The sequence below is a fragment of the Panthera pardus genome, unplaced genomic scaffold, assembly GCF_024362965.1.
Source record: "Panthera pardus isolate Hobbes unplaced genomic scaffold, ASM2436296v1 HiC_scaffold_11, whole genome shotgun sequence".
Lineage (NCBI taxonomy): Eukaryota > Metazoa > Chordata > Mammalia > Carnivora > Felidae > Panthera > Panthera pardus.
In genome coordinates, this window is record NW_026526666.1 from 2166756 (window position 1) to 2188758 (window position 22003).

The window sequence follows — 22003 nt, forward strand, 5'->3', positions numbered from 1 at the left end:
TTGCTGTTCTTTTTTTTTTTTTTAATGTTTATTTATTAAAAAAATTTTTTTTAATGTTTATTACTGAGAGAGCATGAAAGGAAGAGGGGCAGAGACAGAGAGGGAGACACAGAATCAGAAGCAGGCTCCAGGCTCTGAGCTATCAGCACAGAGCCCAAAGCAGGGCTCGAGATCATGACCTGAGCTGAAGTCTGATGATTAACCGACTGAGCCACCCAGGGGCCCCTAATGTTTATTTATTTTTGAGAGAAGAGAGAGAGAAAGAGAGAGAGAGAGAGAGAGAGCGCGCGAGCAAGTGGGGGAGGGGCAGAGAGAGAGAGACACACAGAATCCGAAGCAGACTCCAGGCTCTGAGCTGTCAGCACAGAGCCTGATGCAGGGGTAGAACTCACGAACCACAAGATCGTGACCTGAGCCGAAGTTGGCTGCTCAACCGACTGAGCCACCCAGGCACCCCTAATCTTGCTGCTCTTAATACCAGCTTGTGATAGATTCATTGGTGGGAAAAGAAAATACGTAAGGAACAAGGTGCCCTTTAATCACATAAAGGACATACCAATGATTTTTGACCCATCATCTTCCACATCTGAGAGTTCCATGTCTTCCACATCACGATTATCTGTCACAGGCTCAGGTGTGGCAGACTTCTCACTCTCCATGGCTGGTGACTGGGATTCCTCACCTCCCATTCCCTGAAAAGGAGACTCGGAACCAGTCGGAGAAGGAGCATCCATGCTTGGGGAAGGGACTGGTGATTCTTCAGGATCAGGAAGGGTTGACTTCAATTGATCCAGCTTTTTCTTTAAATTGTTCACTCGATTAGCAAAGGTTTTGTATGCCTAAAAGAGAAAAAGAAGTTACTCCTCTGAGAAAAGGACTAAGATATTACTATTTTGACTTTGACCAGATTTCCTCATTATTATTAACTATAGCACTGGTACAAAACAAACAAACAAAAAAAAACCCAGGGCACCTGGGTTGTTCAGTCAGTTAAGTGTTTGACTTCTCAGGTCATGATCTCACGGTTCGGGAGTTTGAGCCCCACATCGGGCTCTCTGCTGTCAGCACAAAACCTGCTTGGGATCTTCTGTACCCCCTTCTCTTTACCCTTCCCCTACTCATGCGAATACACGCTCTCAAAAATAAATAAACATTGAAAAACAAAATCAAAAACAAATCTGTCAATCATGGAGTAGTTTCTAGTCTCTGCTTTTTTCCTTAAATGAATATTATCATCCACGTAGTTGCCCAAGCTAGAAACTTTGAGGCTAACTCTGTACTTAATCTTCCCTTGCTTTTTTCTATCCATTTTACCAAACCAGTATTTATTGAGAGCCTAAATGTGCTGGCCAATCTTCTAGGTACTGGAGACACAGTAATGACTAAGAAGATAGACAAAAATCAAATCCATAAAGTACTACAGCCTGGGAGGTCAAACAGTGTGGACTTTTTTAAGAAATAAACTTTTGAGAGGTGCCTGGGTGGCTTACTTGGTAACGTGTCTGACTTTGGTTCAGGTCATGATCTCACAGTTTGTGAGTTCGAGCCCCATGTCAGGCTCTGTGCTGACAGCTCAGAGCCTGGAGCCTGGAGCCTGTCTCGAATTCTGTGTCTCCCCCTCTCTCTGCCCTCCCCGCGCCCCCCCCCCCCCCAATCATGCTGTCTCTCCTTCAAAAATAAACATTAAAAGGCATCGGTGGTATAGTGGTGAGCATAGCTGCCTTACAAAAATAAATAAACATTAAAAAAATTAAAGAAAAAAAGAAACTTTTGATTTTATTATTATTTTTAAGTTTATTTTTATTTATTTTGAGAGAGAGATAGAGAGTAAGCAGGAAAGGAGGAGAGAAAGAGAGAGAATACCAAGCAGGCTCCATGCTGTCAGCGCAGAGCCCAATGTGGGGCTCAAAAATCATGAACCATGAGATTATGACCTCAGACAAAGTCAAGAGTCAGACACTTAACCGACTGAGCCCTAAACTTTCGATTTTAAAAGTTTTAGGTATAAAAAATAACTATAAAGATTATACAGAGAGTTCCCAATTTTCCCTTTTACTAACCTCTAATATCAGTATGATACATTTGTCACAATTAATGAACTGATTTTGATAATTATTATTAATTAGGTCCATATACTTCATGCAGATTTCCTCAATTTTTAAATAATTTTTTTAATGTTTATTTATTTTTGAGAGAGAGACAGAGCATAAGTGGGGGGACAGGGGAGGAGCAGAGAGAGGGGAGAGACAGAATCTGAAGCAGGCTCTAGGCCAGGAGCTGTCAGCAGGATGAGAGCCCAGGATGGGGCTTGAACTCACGAATCGTGAGATCATGACCCGAGCTGAAGTTGGATGCTTAACCAACTGAGCCACCCAGGCGCCCCTCCTCAGTGTTTATCTAATATCCTTTTCTTGTTCCAAGATCCATGCAGGATACTACAGTACATTTAGTAGTCATGTCTTCTTAGGCTTTTCTGTAAGTTTGTTAGATTTTCCTTGTTTTTGATGACCTTGACGGTTTTGAGGAGTATTGGTCAGGTATTTTGTAGACTGTCCCTCAAATAAGATTTGCCTGATGTTTTCCTTCTGATTAGACTGGGATTATAGGTTTTTGGGAGGAAGACCACAGAGGTAAAGCACTATTATCACTGTGTCATATCAAGGGTACATATAATCAATATGATGTGCCATTGTTGATGTTAACCTTTATCACCTGGCTTAAATTCTATTCCTCTAATTATCTTAATACCAATACCCTAAAATTGTCTGTCTTTTTCTTTTGTTAAGACTCTTGGACCATTAGATTGTGAAATCACTTTGGTAGATTGAACAAGAAGCATTATTTCTTTGAGAGAGAGAGAGAACGCAACCATGTCCATGTGCAAGCAAGGGAGGGGCAGAGGAAGACGGAGAGAATCCTAAGCAGGCTCCACACCCAGTGTGGAGCCCGAGGTGCAGACGGGCCTCACAAACCAGGAGATCATGACCTGAACCGAGATCAAGAGTCAGACGTTTAGCTGAGCCACCCAGGTGCCCCAAGGAGCATTATTTAAAAAAAATTTTTTAACGTTGATTTATTTTTGAGAGAGAGACAGAGTGCGAAGGGGGAGGAGCAGAGGGAGAGGGAGACACAGAATCCGAAGCAGGCTCCAGGCTCTGAGCTGTTAACACAGAACCTGATGCAGTGCAGGGCTCGAACTCACAAACCATGAGATCATGACTCGAGCCGCAGTTGGGCACCTGATCAACTGAGCCACCCAGGCTCCCCCCCCCTTTTTTTTTTTTTAAAAAAGAAATGGAACAGAAAAGAATGCTAGAGTTGAGCTTTTGCTTCTGGATATACCTGAGTAGCCTGCAGTGGAGCAGCGCTCCCACCAAGAACAACTAGGACAGCCAGACAGACACATGCATGTGCACACACACATTTCAGTGTGCTGGAGAGTGCTGAGAACACCAAACCTTAAGTGATGAACCCCATCGCATGAATCTGTGAGAAAAGTAAGCTGGCGTTCTGCAGCTGCTTTTCTCTCAGGGTTCCGCTGATTTTGGTGAACCAGGCAAGAATTTGAGAACTCAGGTGAAAGGACAAGGCAGAGGGCCACTATTAAATATGAAGAAAAAAAGCAGAACTTTTAACAGTCTTGTTGATTTGTACACCTAAAAATTAGAGACTTGAAAGGCCAAGATTCTGGTGAAAGAGAAGGGACAGAAATGGCTCAACAATATGCTGTTTTTTCCCCATTAAGATATTTGCTAAATTCTGAAGAAGAGGGAATTAAGAAGCCAAACAGAAAACTTTGAAAAGAGTAGTTTAACACAATCTCATGGTGGTGAGGAGACAAGGATTAGAGTTCAAATCCTGCAACAGAGGAGGGGCCCTAGTGATAATGTCAGCCTCTCAGTGGGGAAACTCTACGTCTGAGAAGCTGGGAAGAACCAGAAGATCACAAAGTTGTGCTCAAACTGCAATTCAGCCCAAGTCAGTTCAGTTTCAGACTGGATTAATATGATCAGTTCTCACAATACCCACCTAGTGAAGGACAGGGTTTATCCTCTCTGGAGAAAGAAAAGTCATCTAGAGACTATAAATACTTTCATATACAATGTTAGCACTCAACACAAAATTAGCCAGCATGCCAAGACATAGGACTAAATGACCTAAAAGAAAAAAGATACTAGAAACAGACTCATAACAGGTGAAGCCAATATTGGAATTATCTGACCAAAACCAAATAGTTGTTTCACATGTTTGAGAAAATAGAGATAAATCCCATCTTGAACACTTTAGTCCAAAATCCGTTAGCTGTAGCTAAAGAGAGAGACTGGGTAGCCTAAAGTAAGATAATGGAGGCAAAATGGGAGAAGAGTACGTGTGCATGGCAGGAAGGCACTGCTTGGGATGCTGAGGCCCAGCCAAGACACAGAGAAAGCTTTGGGCTCAAAGAGGTGGATGAGGAGGGATAGATGTGCTGGAAGTCTGGCTACACACAGGGATGGATCAAGTGAGTGATTATGTTGAAAATAAGGGGGATAAGGTTTTGTATTGTTAGAAAAAACAATTATAGGGGCACCTCGGTGGCTCAGTCGGTTAAGCATCCGACTTCAGCTCAGGTCATGATCTCATGGCTTGTGACCATGAGCCCCGTGTTTGGGTCTGTGCTGACAGCTTAGAGCCTGGAGCCTGTTTCAGATTCTGTGTCTGCCCCTCTCTCTCCCCCTCCCATGCTCCTACTCTGTCTCTCAAAAATAAATAAACATGAAAAAAAAAAAAAACCAGAAAGAAAGAAAAAGAAAAAGCAATTACAAATGGGGAAAGGGAGAACACTAGAATGAATCCTGTGGTGTTGGATTGGGATTGGAGAGAGCAATGTGAATTCATGGTTTCCGATATATATAGGCAGATACAGAAATTACATACAAACATTGATTTCCCACCTCTGTAGGAAATGGTCTGGAAGCTGTGATATCCCAACATCAATGAGTACACCTAGTACTCAGATCTTGGTTTCTAAATAGTTTTTCATGAAAAGGAATGCAGGCTCCTTGGTAAATGATTGATTCCAGGGCCTGGCAGAAAATGCAAGATAGGGTGGAACACCTCATTCCAAAAGTAATGAAATGCTCAAAAAAATGATAGGGACATGTAAAAGAACACAGAAAGCAGCCTGAAAGGAGCTCCCACTGGCCAAATCTGGTACAATTTGAACATCACAATAATTATTGGTAGTAATGAATTAAAACATTGAATAAATAAGAGTCTAATAGTCCATAATGACTAAATACATGAATAAATTGAAGGTTTAATGATGAATAAGATATTTATTACATAGTTTCAAAACACCTCCCCATAAAACACTAATTATTACTTTCCCAGGGTTGTGGTAATAAAGTACCACAAATTAGATGGCTTAAAACAACAGAAATTTATTGTCTCCTAATTCTGGTGGGTAGAAGTCCAAAATCAAGCTGTCCGCAGGGCTATCCTTCCTTCGAGACTGGCCAGAATCCTTCCTTACCTTTTCCTTGCTTCTGGTGGTAGCCATCCACCCTTGATGCCCCTTGGCTTGCAGCTGCATCACTACAGTTATCTGTTTTGGTTGTCATATGATGTTCTCTGTGTGTTGTCTGTATCCAAATTTCCTTCTTATAAGGACGCAAGTTATATTGCATTAAGGCCCACCCTAATGACCTCAACTTAATTTGGTTATATCTGCAAAGACCCTATTTCTTTCTTTTTTTAAATTTTTTTCAATGTTTATTTATTTTTGAGAGAGAGAAAGACAGAGTGCAAGCAGGGGAGGGGCAGAAAGAGAAGGAGACACAGAATCTGAAGCAGGCTCCAGGCTCTGAGCTGTCAGCACAGAGCCCGACGTGGGGCTCGAACTCACAGAAGGCAAGATCATGACCTGAGCCAAAGTCGGACGCTCAACCGACTGAGCTACTCAGGCGCCCCTAAAGACCCTACTTCTAAGTAAGGTCACATTCATGTATACTAGGAATTAGGGCTTCAACATCTTTTTGGAGTACACAATTCAATCCATAGCAATTACCAAGTGAAAACTTTTCAGTGGACAAGCTGGAAGACACTACATTAACAAGATATCAAAAGAAATATAACAGGTAGTGCAAGACATCAAACTTGTGTGATGAGAAGAATACAATCAATTATGTGATATTCCTATTAAAGATGAGTAACATAAACCTGATCACACACAAAAAAATCACATAAATCCCAACGGGGAAAAATGAACTATTGGGACCTCATCAAAATAAAAAGCATCTGCACAGCGAAAACAATCAGCGAAACTAAAAGGCAACTGATGGAATGGGAGAAGATATTTGCAAATGACATATCAGATAAAGGGTTAGTATCCAAAATCTATATAGAACTTATCAAACTCAACACCCAAAGAACAAATAATCCAGTGAAGAAAATGGGCAAAAGACACTGAATAGACACTTCTCCAAAGAAGACATCCATTTGGCTAACAGACATATGAAAATATGTTCAACATCACTCATTATCAGGGAAATACACATTAAAATGACAATGAGATACCACCTCACATGTGTCAGAATGGCTAACATGAACAACTCAGGCAACAACAGATGTTGGCGAGGATGCAGAGAAAGAGGATCTCTTTTGCACTGCTGGTGGGAATGCAAACTGGTGCAGCCACTCTGGAAAACAGTATGGAGGTTCCTCAAAAAGGTAAAAATAGAACTACTCTACGACCCAGCAATTGCACTACTAGGTATTTATCCAAGGGATACAGGTGTCCTATTTTGAAGGGGCACATGCACCCCAATGTTTATAGCAGCACTATCGACAACAGCCCAAGTGTGGAAAGAGCCCAAATGTCTATCAATGGATGAATGGATAAAGAAGATGTGGTATATATATATACAATGGAGTATTACTCAGCAATCAAAAAGAATGAAATCTTGCCATTTGCAACTATGTGGATGGAACTGGAGGGTATTATGTTAAGTGAAATTAGTCAGAGAAAGACAAATATCATATGACTTCACTCATATGTGGAATTTAAGATTCAAAACAGATGAACGTAAGGGAAGGGAAGCAAAAATAATATAAAAACAAGGAGGGGGACAAAACATAAGACAAATACAGAGAACAAACTGAGGGTTCCTGGAGGGGTTGTGGGTAGGGGGATGGGCTAAATGGTTAAGGGGCATTGAGGAAGACACTTGTTGGGATAAGGACTGGGTGTTACACATAGGGGATGAATCACTGGATTCTACTCCTGAAATCATTATTGCACTCTATGCTAATTAACTTGGATGTAAATTAAAAATCAATCAATCAATCTCAACTGGGGTACACTGTACAAAATATTTTGACTTATAATCTTCAAACATATTTAGAACATGAAAACCAAGGAAAAGAGAAAGGAATTGTTTTAGATCAAAGGAAAATAAAAATGCAATAAATGCAATATTATTCTGGACAGGATCTTTTGCCATAAAAACTGGTCATCTGAATAGGGTTTAAGTATTATATAATAATGGTATGTCAATGTATCAATTAATTTCCTGATTAAATGGCTCTACTTTACAGTTATAAAGGAGAATACAATTGTCTGGCAGGAAAACACAAATGAAAATATTTGGGGGTGATGGGACGCCACCAACTTAGTTTCAAATGATTCTCGAAAAAAAATGTCTTCATAATGTACTTAAGATGTTTACAAGTACGAGAATGTTTCAAAATTTTAAACAGAATGAAAAACTGAAAGATAAAGATGAAGAAAAAAGATCAGCAGAATTTTACCAGAAAATCAAATTCTCTCTAAAAAGAAATGGGGGGGGGGGGCAGTGATGATGGGAGGAAAAAAAAATCAAATGGTGATTCTAGAACTGAACAAGTCAACTAAATAAAACTAATAGATGGGTTTAACAACAGATAAGATTCAACAGAAGAGAATTAATGAATTAGAAGACTGGTTAATAGAAAATATCTAAAAGGAAGCACTAAAGAGAAAAAGGATGGAAAATACAGAAAGGAACATAAAAAAACACTTGGAACACAGAAAGGAACATAAAAAAGCTCAGTGATGAGATCTAATATACATGTTAATAGAGCTCCAGAAGGAGAGGAGAGAGAACAGAATAGAAACAATACTTGAGCAGATAACAGTCTAGAATTTCCTAAAGTCTGTGAAAAACATCAAGCAGTTTGCTATAGGGGTGTGACCCTCCAGAATCATATGTTGAAGTCCTAACCCTATACACCTCCACATGTGACATTATGTTAAAGTCTTTATAGAGGTAATTAAATTAAAATGAGGTCATTAGCATGGGCCCCAATCCTTATAGAAAGAGGAAATCTGGACACAGACACATACTCAGAAAAGACCATGTGGGGGCGCCTGGGTGGCGCAGTCGGTTAAGCGTCTGACTTCAGCCAGGTCACGATCTCGCGGTCTGTGAGTTCGAGCCCCGCGTCAGGCTCTGGGCTGATGGCTCGGAGCCTGGAGCCTGTTTCCGATTCTGTGTCTCCCTCTCTCTCTGCCCCTCCCCCGTTCATGCTCTGTCTCTCTCTGTCCCCCCAAAAAAAAATAAAAAAAAAACGTTGAAAAAAAAAAAAAATTAAAAAAAAAAAAAAGAAAAAAAAAAAAGAAAAGACCATGTGAAGAGATACCGGGAGAAAATGGCCATCTGAGCTGTGCTGACAGCTCAGAGCCTGAAGCCTGTGTTGGATTCTGTGCCTCCCTCTCTCTGACCCTCTTCCACTCATGCTGTCTCTTAAAAAATAAACATTAAAAAAGAAAAAAAAAAGTATAAACTATATAAAATATATGTAAGTAAAATAGATAACAGCACAAAGGCCTGGGGGGAAGGGAACCCTACTATTTTAAGGGTCTTACATTAAGTATGAAACAATAGGATATTAATTTAAGATAATTAAGTTTAAGGAAATGTTAGGAACGTATATTGAATCCCTAGAGCAAACACTGAGAGAGTGAGAGGAAGATAGGGAGGAGAGAGGGAAGGAGGGAGAGAAAAATAAAGAAAAGAGAGAAAGTAAAAGAGATAAACTTAACCTTAAAAATCTCTGAGTAGGGGTGCCTGGGTGGCTCAGTTGGTTAAGTGTCCAACTGCGGCTCAGGTCATGATCTCATGGCTCGATCCTGCATCTGGCTCTATGCTGATAGCTCAGAGCCTAGAGCCTGCTTCAGATTCTGTGTCTCCCTCTCTGTCTGCCCCTCCCCTGTTCACATTCTCTCTCTCAAAAATAAATATTAAAAAAAAAACTTTTTAATTTTTTTGAGTAAAAAAAAAGGTGTAACAAGGAAACAAAGGACAGACAACACAAAAAGAAAGTATCAAGATGGTAGACTTAAATTCAAGCATATCAATAAATGCAATAAACACTCCAATTAAGAGACAAAGATTATTAGATTGGATTAAAAACAACAGTAAAACAAAAACAAGATCTAACTGTACACTGTTTTATTTTTTGGGGGGGCGCCTGGGTGGCTCAGTCGGTTGAGTGTCCGACTTTAGCTCAGGCCATGATCTCGCGGTTCTTGAGTTCGAGCCCTGCGTCGGGCTCTGTACTGACAGCTCAGAGCTTGGAGCTTGTTTCGGATTCTGTGTCTCCCTCTCTCTCTGCCCCTCCCCTGCTCACATTCTGTCTCTCTCTCTCTCTCAAAAATAAATAAAGATTAAAAAAAATTTTTTTTAATACAAAGGTATAAACCAATAATTAGATACCTGGGAAAACATTTCTACAAATTTTTAGAAGACAGAAAGAGAATAGAAGAGTAAGAAAGAAGTGATGACTCAGGGGGAGAGAAAAATGAGGTCAGGAGCACGCAGAGGGAGAAAGGAGCTGATCTGACTTGCAGAATCCCCGAGCAGCTTTTATGTAGGAAATGATGAGTACAGAAGGGTAGAATGAGTAGTGGGGTTGAAATCAGGATAATTAATTAAGAGTGTGACCCCCCAGAGCCTCAGTACTACCTCCCTCGCAATCTCCATAGTCAGCAGCCAAGGCACTAGGCCTTGGGCAAAAACTGTGACCTCTCTAAAGAATGACAATTTCCTGGCAAAAAAAATTCCAACCTTCTGACACTTAGGGCAACTCTTGCCCCAAGTTAACAGTCAACTCTTCACCTTCAGACTTTACTAGTTAAACCCATGAGTAAATAATCCCTATCTATGTAGAGAAAGCCTCTCAATTTTTTCATACCTCATTTTTTTAAAGTTCACTTACTTATTTTGAGAAGAAAGAGAGAGCATGAGCAGGAGAGGGGTAGAAAGAAGGAGAAAGAAGATCTCAAGCAGGCTCTGCACTGTCAGCATAAAGCCCATTGAGGGGCTCGATCTCACGAACTGTGAGATCATGACCTGAGCTGAAACCAAGAGTCGGATGCTTAACCAACTGGGCCACCCAGGAGCCCCTTTAATACCTCATTCTTAAATATAAGTGGACAGAGATATTATCTGATTTTTGATAAAAGCTAAGATCGTAAAAGAGAAAGGCCAAGATAGCTAGAGAGGAAACACCTTAAGATCTTCCAGAAAGCAGAACAAAAAGATCAAGGTTGAGAAAACATGAGAACATAGAAGAGAAAGAAATTATCCCACAAATGAAGAACACCAATCTTTAGACTGAAAGAACCCTTCAAACAACCCATAATGAATGAAAAACAAAACCTCATATATATATAAATCATTGTAAATGTTTCAGGACACTATGGATGGAGTCCCTGAAAGCTTCCAGACAGGAAAAAATAGTCCCCTACAAAGGGTCTTGCAAAGACTTCATACCACCCAAACTAATAATGTGAAAACAGAATAAAGGCATTTTGAGATCTAAGGACTCAGAAAAATTTATCTCTCACAAGCCTCCTTTTAGGGAAATGAACTGAGAATGTGCTCCACCAAAACAGGACAGAAAACCAAAAAGAAAGATATGGAGGGACGCTTGGGTGGCTTAGTTGGTTAAGTATCCGACTTCGGCTCAGGTGATGATCTCACAGTTCATGATCTCACAGTTCGTGAGTTCAAGCCCTGCGTCAGGCTCTGTGCTGACAGCTGGGAGCCTGGAGCCTGCTTCAGATTCTGTGTCTCCCTCTGTCTCTGTCCCTCCCCTGCTTGTGCTCTCACTCTCTCTCAAAAATAAATAAACATTCAAAAAAAAAAGATGACATGGAATCTGTAAAATAAAGTGCTAAATATATAATCTATATATTATAAATCTATAATATAAAGTGCTAAAATATAAGCGTATCAGTTAAAGAGTAGTCCTAGCATGACATCTAGCCACTTAAAACTGGAGCAGGAGAACAGAAGTTCAGGTAGGGAAGTTTCTGGAGGAAAATGTGAATTGAGAATATTTGATGAGATAGAGAATTTAGAGAAAGACAGAAAAAAAGGCTATGAGAAGGCAAACAATGCAAAAAAAAAAAAATCCTAGGAAAAAATTAAAAATCTCTAATATAACCATAGCTACCACAAGACCTTAATGGTGAACAATGTTTACACAGTTGTACTGTTAAGCTTTGTTTGTATTAATTTTCAGCCCTTAGAGCAAGGAAGTAACAATTATGATTACAGATTGAAATGTAAATATTACCAATGTTGACAGTGTAAAACTAAAGTTTACCGAAGTTGGAAAACTGAAGGGAGGGATGAAAACTAATGGGAAAGGAGAGGGAATAATTACTGCATTTTCAAAGTTGAGACTCTAGAGTTAGTGGTCAAAAACATTAAATATAGTACTACCATTTATGAAGGTAATCAACAGACTTAAAAGAGTTCTATACTAAAATCAACCACTCAGGCAACAACAGATGTTGGCGAGGATGCAGAGAAAGAGGATCTCTTTTGCACTGCTGCTGGGAATGCAAACTGGTGCAGCCACTCTGGAGAACAGTATGGAGGTTCCTCAAAAAATTAAAAACAGAACTACCCTATGACCCAGCAATTGCACTACTATGTATTTATCCAAGAGATACAGGTGTGCTGTTTTGAAGGGGTACATGCACCCCAATGTTTACAGCAGCGCTATGGACAATAGCCCAAGTGTGGAAAGAGCCCAAATGTCCATCAATGGATGAATGGATAAAGAAGATGTGGTATATATATACACAATGGAGTATTAACTCGGCAATCATAAAGAATGAAATCTTTCTAAAAAAATTTTTTTTAAAAATGTGTATTTATTTTTGAGAGAGACAGAGACAGAATGCGAGTGGGTTAGGGGCAGAGAGAGAGGGAGACACAGAATCTGAAGCAGGCTCCAGGCTCTGTGCTGACAGCTCAGAACTCGAACTCACAAGCTGTGAGATCATGACCTGAGCCGAAGTCGGACACTCAACCGACTGAGCCATCCAGGCGCCCCATACTCGGCAATCACAAAGAATGAAATCTTGCCATTGCCAACTACAAGGATGGAACTAGAGGGTATGATGCTAAGCGAAATCAGTCAGTCAGAGAAAGACAAATATCATATGACTTCACTCGTATGTGGAATTTAAGATTCAAAACAGATGAACATAAGGGAAGGGAAGCAAAAATTATATCAACAAGGGAGGGGGACAAAACATAAGAGACTCATAAATATGGAGAACAAACAGGGTTGCTGGAGGGGTTGTGGGTGGGTGGATGGGCTAAATGGGTAAGGGGCATTAAGGAAGACATTTGTTGGGATGAGCAACTGGGTGTTACACATAGGGGATGAATCACTGGAATCTACTCCTGAAATCATTATTGTACTCTATGCTAACTGACTGGGATGTAAATTAAAAAATAAAAATAAATAAAAAATAAAAAAATTAAATATAAGGGTTCTATAATGTTGGGAGAAGGAGGAAGGGGCATATAAGTGAAAGCCTCATTTGTCATACCAAGAAGTTAACAGGTATTTCTTAAATAGGATAACTCAAGAAAGAATATAGGCATATTATTCAGAAATATGAAGGTAAATGTCAAAGAAAATTAGCTAAATGAGATAAAAGGGATTGCTTCTAGTAAGTGGGACTGGTGGGATCTACTCTACTGTATGCTTTTATAACCATATAATCAATTAAAACTATTTAAAAAAAATAAGTATAAAACAGATAGGTTCTTTCAGAGGTCACTAGTAACAGAATGTCTCCATCCAGTTTTGTGGTGAAACAAGAAAGTGTATATACTTCTGCCCAATTCTATATCCTGAAACAGTAGCTTGGCACATGCCCTTTGAAATGCTAAAACATAAGGCTTCATAGCAAAGCTCAATGGTCAGGGTATCTGTGAACTTTAGTGTCAGAAAGAACCAGGTCTTAATTTGGACGCTTCCACTTGCTGGCTCTATCACTTTGCACAAGGGTCACTCTTCTTCTTTAAAAGTAACTTCTTCATCCATGAACTGGAGGAAATAATGTTTACCCCTGGAGTTAGAGAACCCTTATAGTTAACAGTCGCTGATTTATAGTAAGCAATTGATACATGTTAGGTTTAATTATTACTTACATTGGCCACCACTTTTACTTCTTTGTACTGTGCTTCATAGAAAATTCCAGCATTTTCCAGTGCTTCTGTTAATGAGGGCCCATTTTTCACCTGCTTATCTAAACCATTCACAAATTCCTCGAGCTTGGAACTTGCCTCTTCAAATTCTTTGGAGAACTTCTTTCCCCCTGTCTTATCTAAAATAACAGAGGAAGTATTCGTTTCAGGATAAAACAGAAAACGTAAAAAAATGTAATCTTTTGAAGAAAACCCCTCTTTACATAACTTGTGAACCTCTTCTTGCTGTGTTAGTATGTAATATTCTCAGTCTCAGTTTCACTTAAGGTGAAGCTTCTCCAAATCACAAAACCCACAAAACATATTATTAAAACAATTCATGTGAACCTGCTAGAGTGCAGCCAAGAGTGTATCATGAAGGCTCCTGTAATTAAGGTGAAAAAAAGAAAGTTCAGCTAAAAGGAAGTGTGTTGACTGTTTTTCTTCGAAAATTGGATGCTGAGCTGCTAATTAGGAGTATCAGGATGAGGCTCGATTCTGTTCACTTAGATTCACTATGGAATGTGAGAAAATGGGAGGTTCAGAAAAGTAAAGATGAAGACTGAAGATATATCACAGTAAAAATTCTTCCTTCCTACCTGAAGATCCCTGATAATTTGTTATCAGCAGACTACAAATCACGAATTGTTTTTTCAATAATAGTGATAGTACAAAATGTTACTTACTCTCCTAACTATCCCCATCTTTCCCAGTGACTACCAGAACATGGCTTCAGATGTGGGTACAAATTTTGACTTTGCTTTTTATCAGCTGTATAACTTGTGCAAGTTATAATCAGTGTTCAGTTATAACCTGAAGCCTCGGATTTCTCGTGTACAAAATGGAAGTTTTTAATATGCTTCTGGGTTGTTGTGAGTATTAAATTAGATAACAATTGTTAGATTTAAAGTATGGTGCAAAGGGGTGCCTGTGTGGCTCAGTCAGTTAAGAGTCCACCTTCAGCTCACATCACAATCTCATGGTTAGTTAGTGAGTTCGAGCCCCATGTTGGGCTCTGTGCTGACAGCTCAGAGCCTGAAGCCTGCTTCAGATTCTGTGTCTCCCTCTCCCTCCACCCCTCCCCCACTTGTGCTCGGTCTCTCAAAACTAAATAAATGTTAAAAAAAAAAAAAGTTTTTAAAGTATGGTGCAAGAACAAAACAGGTGCCAAAATGAATAGTTGGCAGCCATTTACTCATGATTTCAAAAATATTTATCAAATGCCTATTATGTAGCAGGCATTACTCTAGGTACTAGGATACTGCATGAACAAATAAGGATAATTTCTACCTTCACGAGATTTACATTCTAACACTTTTTTTTTTTAAGTTTATTTATTTTGAGAGAGAGAGAAAGTGTGAGTTGGGAAGGGGCAGAGAGAGAGGGAGAAAGAGAAAATCCCAAGCAGGCTCCGTGCTGTCAGCTCAGAGCCTGATGTGGGGGTTTGAACTCACGAACCATGAGATCATGACCTGAACCAAACTCAGACACTTAACTGACTGAGCCACCCACGCAATCCTCTAGTACATTATTAATTTATTATTTATAATTTACAACCCAAGGAAAAGAGACCAACTAACTAGATGTTATGGGGCATTACACTGACCTTACTAAAGAACATACCCAGGGGTACCTGGGTGGTTCAGTCAACTGAGCATCTGACTCTTGAGTTTGGCTCAGGTCACGATCCCAAGGTTGTAGGATCAAATCCCGTGTCGGGCTCTGTGCTGAATGTGGAGCCTGCTCAAAATTCTCTCCCTCCCTGGGGTGCCTGGGTGGCTCAGTCGGTTAAGTGTTCGACTTCAGCTCAGGTCATGATCTAATGGTCCGTGAGTTCAAGCCCCTCGTCGGACTCTGTGCTGTCAGTTCAGAGCCTGGAGCCTGCTTCGGATTCTGTGTCTTCCTCTCTCTCTGCCCTTCCCCCACTCATTCTATGTCTCTATTGAAAAATGAATAAACGTTAAAAAAGAAAAATTAAGAAGATTCTCTCCCTCCTTCCCTCTGTCCCTCTCCCCAGCTCATGCTCGCTCTCTGGAATAGATAAACTTTAAAAAATAAAAAATAAATAAAGAACATACCCAAGCCACATTATCACACATGTGAAATACATTTGTCTATATATAACCTAACACAGCAAGAAAGCACTAGAAGTAAGGAGAGGGAAAGAATTGTTTTATGATTTTTTTTAGATTTCTTTTTTCCCCTGCTTTATTGAGATACAATTAAAATATAACACTGGGTAAGTGTAAGGTATGCAATGTCAAAGACAGGACTTTACTTATGAAATTCATATGCATGAAATCACTACCTGGAAAACCAGAAGTGCCACAACTGGTCTCAAAAATCTAAGGGTCTCTTTAGGGGAGAAGCCAGTCTGATCATTGAAAAATTACAGACCTGGGAACAAAATCTGAGGTATTCTATTTAAAAAGATGTAAGTATTACCTTTTAAACACTTCAGAGTTTCTGTGCTGCACACATCCACCCTCATAGTCGACAGCTGTTTTTCCTTCAACTCTATCTGATCCTCTGAGCGCTTGTACAGTAACAGCTCTTCAATGAGGGCCTGGGACTGAACACAGACCAGAATCATATTCATTTATGAAATCATTCATTGACTCTATCTATTCCCATTAACATAAAACATGTCTAAAACCTAACAAAACCAAGAGGAAAGAGGCTCTTTGCACTTCCTCATAATCAGAGATATTAATACCAATTTTCATAACAAAACTGTATTTTTAGTTGTATACTTTACAAGATCCTATCCTTGATTATTCAAAGCTAATTGATGCATACAAAGTTAAGGCTAAGACAAAGGTCCATTTATATCTTCCTTAAATTTTAATGAGATACACATAGTGTTATGTTAACTCTAAGCAAGTTCTAATTTAGTAGTACTTCACCAAAGGATGAACCCCTTGTCGGGGGCCTCGGCTGGTAATAGAACCTGGCTGGTCATAGATATTCTGGAAGAAGGTTAATTTTTCCATTAAGGCAACATATAAAACTCTATGTAATATAATCCCAATCTAGATTGCTTCAGAACAGTTGAAACTTGTTTAAAATATAACTGATGTACAACTGAATAAAAATAAATTTTACTGGACTATATAGGGAACTATAACAAAATGGGTGAATAAAGCTTTGGCATGTTAAATGCATTCTTTAACTTACTCGAAATTCGGCAACTATCTTAGACTTGAGAGCAGCTTTTGGATTCGTGGATGCTGTTGAATTAAATAAAAGGTCATTAAGAATACAGACACAAAAAGTTGACAAATAGTGAGGAAGTTTTTCAGGTCTATAATTAAGGGTGTATTTATGAACATATATCAAATACGCACATTTAAGTAATAATATAATTCCTAGAATAAGTATTTCTGTAATATTTCATATTCCTTGAATATTCATATTCCTCAGATATGAAATTTCAACACTTCCACGCATGGCCAATATAAAAATGTACTCTTTATTTATTTAATTTAAAAATGTTTATTTTTGAGAGAATGAACACAAGCAGGGGAGGGGGGGATGAGGGGCGGGGGGGCAGAGGATCCAAAGCAGGCTCTGCGTTGACAGCAGCGAGCTCGATGCAGGGCTTGAACTCATGAACCGCGAGATCATGACCTGAGCTGAAGTCAGACACTCAACCCACTCAGCCACCCAGGCGCCCCTAAAAATATACTATTTAGGTACATCTAACCTACTTACCTCCAACAGACCCTTTAAATCACAAAGTCCTAGAATTATGGATTTGGAGATTCTGAGATACATGAAGTACCTTGTTTCCTAGTCTAAGAGGATCTCAGTACCTCAAATTAAGAGTGTTCAGGAGCAGGACATCCAATTAATCCTGAGCACTGGCTGAAGAAAATTGCTTACAAACATCAACTCTATTCCTACGATTTAAGCTTTGGATTTCTTTTTCTGCTGACTCAATTCACAGCAAAAACAGGCAGGGAGAGTTCTAAGCACATTACCGCTGTGGTTCAACTTGGGCTGAAATGATGACTCTTGCTCTTCCTAAGCATGCAACTTATGAGCAAAAGGATGTCAGGACTCCCTTAGTCATGATGAATATCATATACTTGCTGGAGTGAAACCATCCCAAGTGTCTTGTTTTACCTCCCAATTCTTACTGTCTTCTACCTCGTTCCCTCCACACCAAGTCCTTCTCAATATTCCTCAGTTTGGCCCACAGCAGCCTATCACATGCAGAATTCCACTCCCTTGATCTCATGCTGGGTAAACATGATAAACATAGCAGGAGCTCCTGTTAGAGAGTGGGCTTCTGGCCAGGATTTGAGGCCCATGTCTAATCTGGTAGAGTGTCCCCAAATCTGAAGGATTTCATGGCTCCCACATAAATGCTTCTTAATGCCTAGTCTCCTCTTCAGCTCTGTTGTTTAATGCCAGCTGCCTCTACCTTCATATATCTTTCAGTCTGAGAGTTAGCCTGGGCACTATCAAGCATTTTTCTTCTTTCACTCCCCCAACTACTCTTGAATCTTCACTCATTTAAACCCTTTTTCTGCATTTCCTTTGTTTAAAAGTAGGGTTTTTTTTTGTTTTTGTTTTTTTAAAGAAGTAACTCCATGATGGCTTGTTTAATATAAGTCACTGGGTCACTCTCCCAGGCCTGGAAAACACAGGCTTCCCCATGGTTTATGCCAGGTACGATGTCAAATGGTCTACATTTTCTTCTGCTCCAAAAAGAGGAGGTAATTTTATATTAGTTGAGATTTTGTTCCTTACTTTGTGATTTCTTCCACTGCTTATTCGGTTGTTTGTTCAGATTTTCTTTCAGCTGCTTCTGAGTTTTGAAAGTGGTACCTGGAAAACATTTCAGTTTTTGCAATCTGGCATTATGGGAAGCTGTTCTGTCTGTCCACTTCAGTGTCAAAGTTGTAGCATTGAAAAAAGGCAATCCGAGACTGTGTGTTGTTTCTTTCTTTCTTTTCCTTTCATTTTTATAAAAAAAATAAAAACACCCACCAGATCTAAGAAGCTGTCAAATAAACATGATTTCTATCATCAATAAAGTCACTGATTTTTGAGAAGAATAGGGCAGGAAGCTTAAAAATACTAGTTACCACATTCAAATGAAGAATTTAACAGCTTCTTAGAAGATGCTATTTTTAAAGCAAATTTCTAATCAAATAATGTCAAGGTGTCAGATATCACCAACTTCCATTTAATGACTCAAGTAAATACACCTAATACATCAGAAGTAAGTAACTTCATAAAAATAAATACACAATTTATTGCAAATCTAAACCAAAACAGAGACTAAAGAATGCTTAATATATATGCTTAGTATCAAATAGCTTACTGGAAACTGAAACCCCATAAAAAAAAATCCTCCAACAGTAAATGGACAGGGCAGTAATTGTTAAAACACGAACAGTTAAAAATGCTCAAAGTAAAGTAAGTGTAGGAAAATAATCAGCCATCATCACGTAATATGCATGACTTTCTCTAGTCAATACAAACAAAATCCAACCCTCCCCAAACCAATTCTATTTAAATTTTAATTCAAACAGATTTTTGTAAGTATTTAATTTTAAATAAATAGGGCCCAATTCAAAACTTTATTTTTCATTGTTATGCAACAGGCCTACATCTATAAAATATATTTAATTTTAAAGACTCAATGATTTTTTTTTTTTTTTTAGGAGAGAAAATACACTTACTCAAAGCTTCTCTCAGTGCCATTATCATTTCTTCTGGGTACACATTTCTATCTTCCCAGATTTTGAAGATTCGTTCTATAGACTTAGAGACAGATGGATCCCTGAGAAGAAAAAGTGACACAGACATATAAAAATGTGAATTTATATCTCAAACTAGAAATCTGAAACAAAATTATTTTCCAAATGTCTTCTGATGTTTAAGATATATTTTTTTTTTTCAGGGTGCCTGGGTGGCTCAGTCAGTTGAGTGTCTGACTCTTGACTTCAGCTCGGGTTGATTCCAGGGTTGTGGGATCAAGCCCTACGTTCAGCTCCACACTGAGCATGGAGCCTATTTAAGATATTTTCTCTCTCTCTCTCTCTCCCTCCCCCCCGCTGCCCCCTCCCCTGCTCGCATGCTCTCTTCCTAAATAAATAAATAAATAAATAAATAAATATTTTTCCCTACAGTGTCTAGTAAGCTAAAATCTTCACTCTTTTGCCAAAACATAAGAGACTCTTAAAAACTGAGAACAAACTGAGGGTTGATGGGGGGTGGGAGGGAGGGGAGGGTGAGTGATGGGTTCTGAGGAGGGCACCTGTTGCAATGAGCACTGGGTGTTGTATGGAAACCAATTTGACAATAAATTTCATATTTAAAAAAAATCTTTACTCTTAAAAATTTTTCATTTTCATTTAAATTTTTAAAAATTGAAGTACAGTTGACACATTAAGATCATAAACATTCTTATTTAACACTTTTTATCAATGACGTTTATGAGGTTATGGACAGTGCACTAAGCCTTCTGACGGATATGAAGTTATGAGGGCTGGTCCACGTGCTCACTGATGCAACTGGCATTCCAAAAGAGCAGGTGAATTTAATAAAATGAAATCTAATATAGAAGCATCTGGCCCCCAAACCAACTATACTAGTACAGAATGAGAGTACAGTGTTTGGCAATGCTATAAAGTGTGCTTTTTCTTAAAGGTATAGTTGGAAATAATCATGAATCAATCATGTACTGTAACAAGTTTTTCAGAAGGCTATCCCCTAATACTGTAAGAAAACATATCTAGAATGAGGGAAGGGGAGGGTTATCACTTTCCTGTTTGCTTTACAGATGGGAGTTCTGCATCAGCTGGTCATCATACTTTAAGGAGGAATATTGTTAAAGTAGAAGTATTTGATTACTAGGAAGCAAAAATTAAACAATTATCAGGAAGCAAAAATTAAAATCATGTCTTACCTGAAACTGTAGAAGAAAAACAATGCAAAAGAAACAAACCAAAACAAAACAAAAAGACAAAATGGGAACTTAATCTCTTCCCAGGTGAATCCACCAACCCATATGGAGACTGAAGATAAAAAACTGAGTGATACCGGTTTTATGGCTCCTTTCAAGCAGGAGACTCTTTAAATCTGTAACATCATGTATCACAAAAGACTTTTTAACCAAATAACAGCATGTATAGGAAAGAGAAAATTGTATTAAACTTCTACAGATATTTTCTACGGATTTATGAACCAAGGCACTCTATTCTCATTTCTTGTTTTTTATGCTGATAATCTTCCTCTCATATACATTTATATATATATATATATATATATATATATATATATATATATATATATTTATATATATATATATTTTTATATATATATTACATATAATAGTATATATAGTATTTACACAGTAATATTATAGTAGTATATAGTATATATAAGTATGTTATATTTTATAACCACTATAATATAAATACTATATATAATATATACACATTATACTATACATATTATGTGTATACATAACACTGAAATAATTATGGGAAAGTATAAAGAAAAACTTGACTGATTTTCACCAAATGGAGATTTACAGTCTACCAACTTCAGTATTCTACCTTTAAGTCTTTTTTTCCAATATGGATGCTACTATTGTATATGAAACCAATTTTATATTATGTATGTGTGTGTCCATAACTGTATTCTATTCTTTTCATTTAATGAAACAAGCATTTCCCAATGTTCCAATCAATTCCTTATAAAAATTACTTTTAAATTTTTTATGTTTATTTATTTTTGAGAGAAAAAGAGAGAGAGACAGAGTGTGAGCAGGAGAGGGGCAGAGATAGAGGAAGACACAGAATCTGTAGCAGGTTCCAGGCTCTGAGCTGTCAGCACTGAGCCCAACGCAAGGATCGAACCGAACCCATGGACCGTGAGATCATAACCTGAGATGAAGTTGGACACTCAACCGATTGAGCCACCCTTGCATCCCTAAAAATTACTTTTATAATGACAATACTCTATCATCCAAAATTTATCACCTGCCTACTGTTACGTATACTTAGGGTTATTTCTAGATTTGTTACTTTAATTAATACTGCAATAAGTATTTTTTGATCCAAGTCTTTCTCCTTAATAATGCCAAAATGTTTTTTTCTAAGAGGGTTATACTCCAACCACCAGTGTAAACATACTGTTCACCAAACTTCTGCAGCAATGGTTGGTCTCACTTCAATTTGTATTCCTAATCCCAATTTAACCATTTTACCCTCTTAAAAAATTTTTACTCTCAAAAATGTCATTATACTTAGAATCACCCCAGACCTAAAAAATTTTCAAGATTTTGCCACATTTTCTTCATCTATCTTTTCTTTGTTACAGTATTTTTTCCTTTTCATTTTTTTACACTGAAGATTTATTTTTTAGTTTATTTATTTTTGAGAGAGAGCAAGCAAATACAAGCGGGGGAGGGGCAGAGAGAGGAAAGAGTGAGACACAATCCAAAGCAAGCTCCAGGCTCT

At 38.4% G+C, this 22003-nt stretch overlaps 1 protein-coding gene across 8 annotated transcripts in view; it reads right to left on the reverse strand.

Moving 5' to 3' along the window:
* RPRD2 (regulation of nuclear pre-mRNA domain containing 2) overlaps nt 1–22003 on the reverse strand; it is a 99829-nt gene that overhangs the window by 17844 nt on the left and 59982 nt on the right. For 5 of the 8 annotated variants that reach the window (XM_053889966.1, XM_053889973.1, XM_053889965.1 and 2 more), the window contains exons 3-8: nt 19217–19317; nt 18279–18356; nt 16698–16750; nt 15966–16092; nt 13485–13660; nt 557–839 (exon numbers count right to left, since the gene is read on the reverse strand). In XM_053889966.1, coding sequence (XP_053745941.1) covers nt 557–839; nt 13485–13660; nt 15966–16092; nt 16698–16750; nt 18279–18356; nt 19217–19317 — 818 coding nt within the window. The remainder of the gene's footprint in view (nt 1–556; nt 840–13484; nt 13661–15965; nt 16093–16697; nt 16751–18278; nt 18357–19216; nt 19318–22003) is intronic. The other 3 variants (XM_053889968.1, XM_053889970.1, XM_019432872.2) reach the window with 1 other exon arrangement.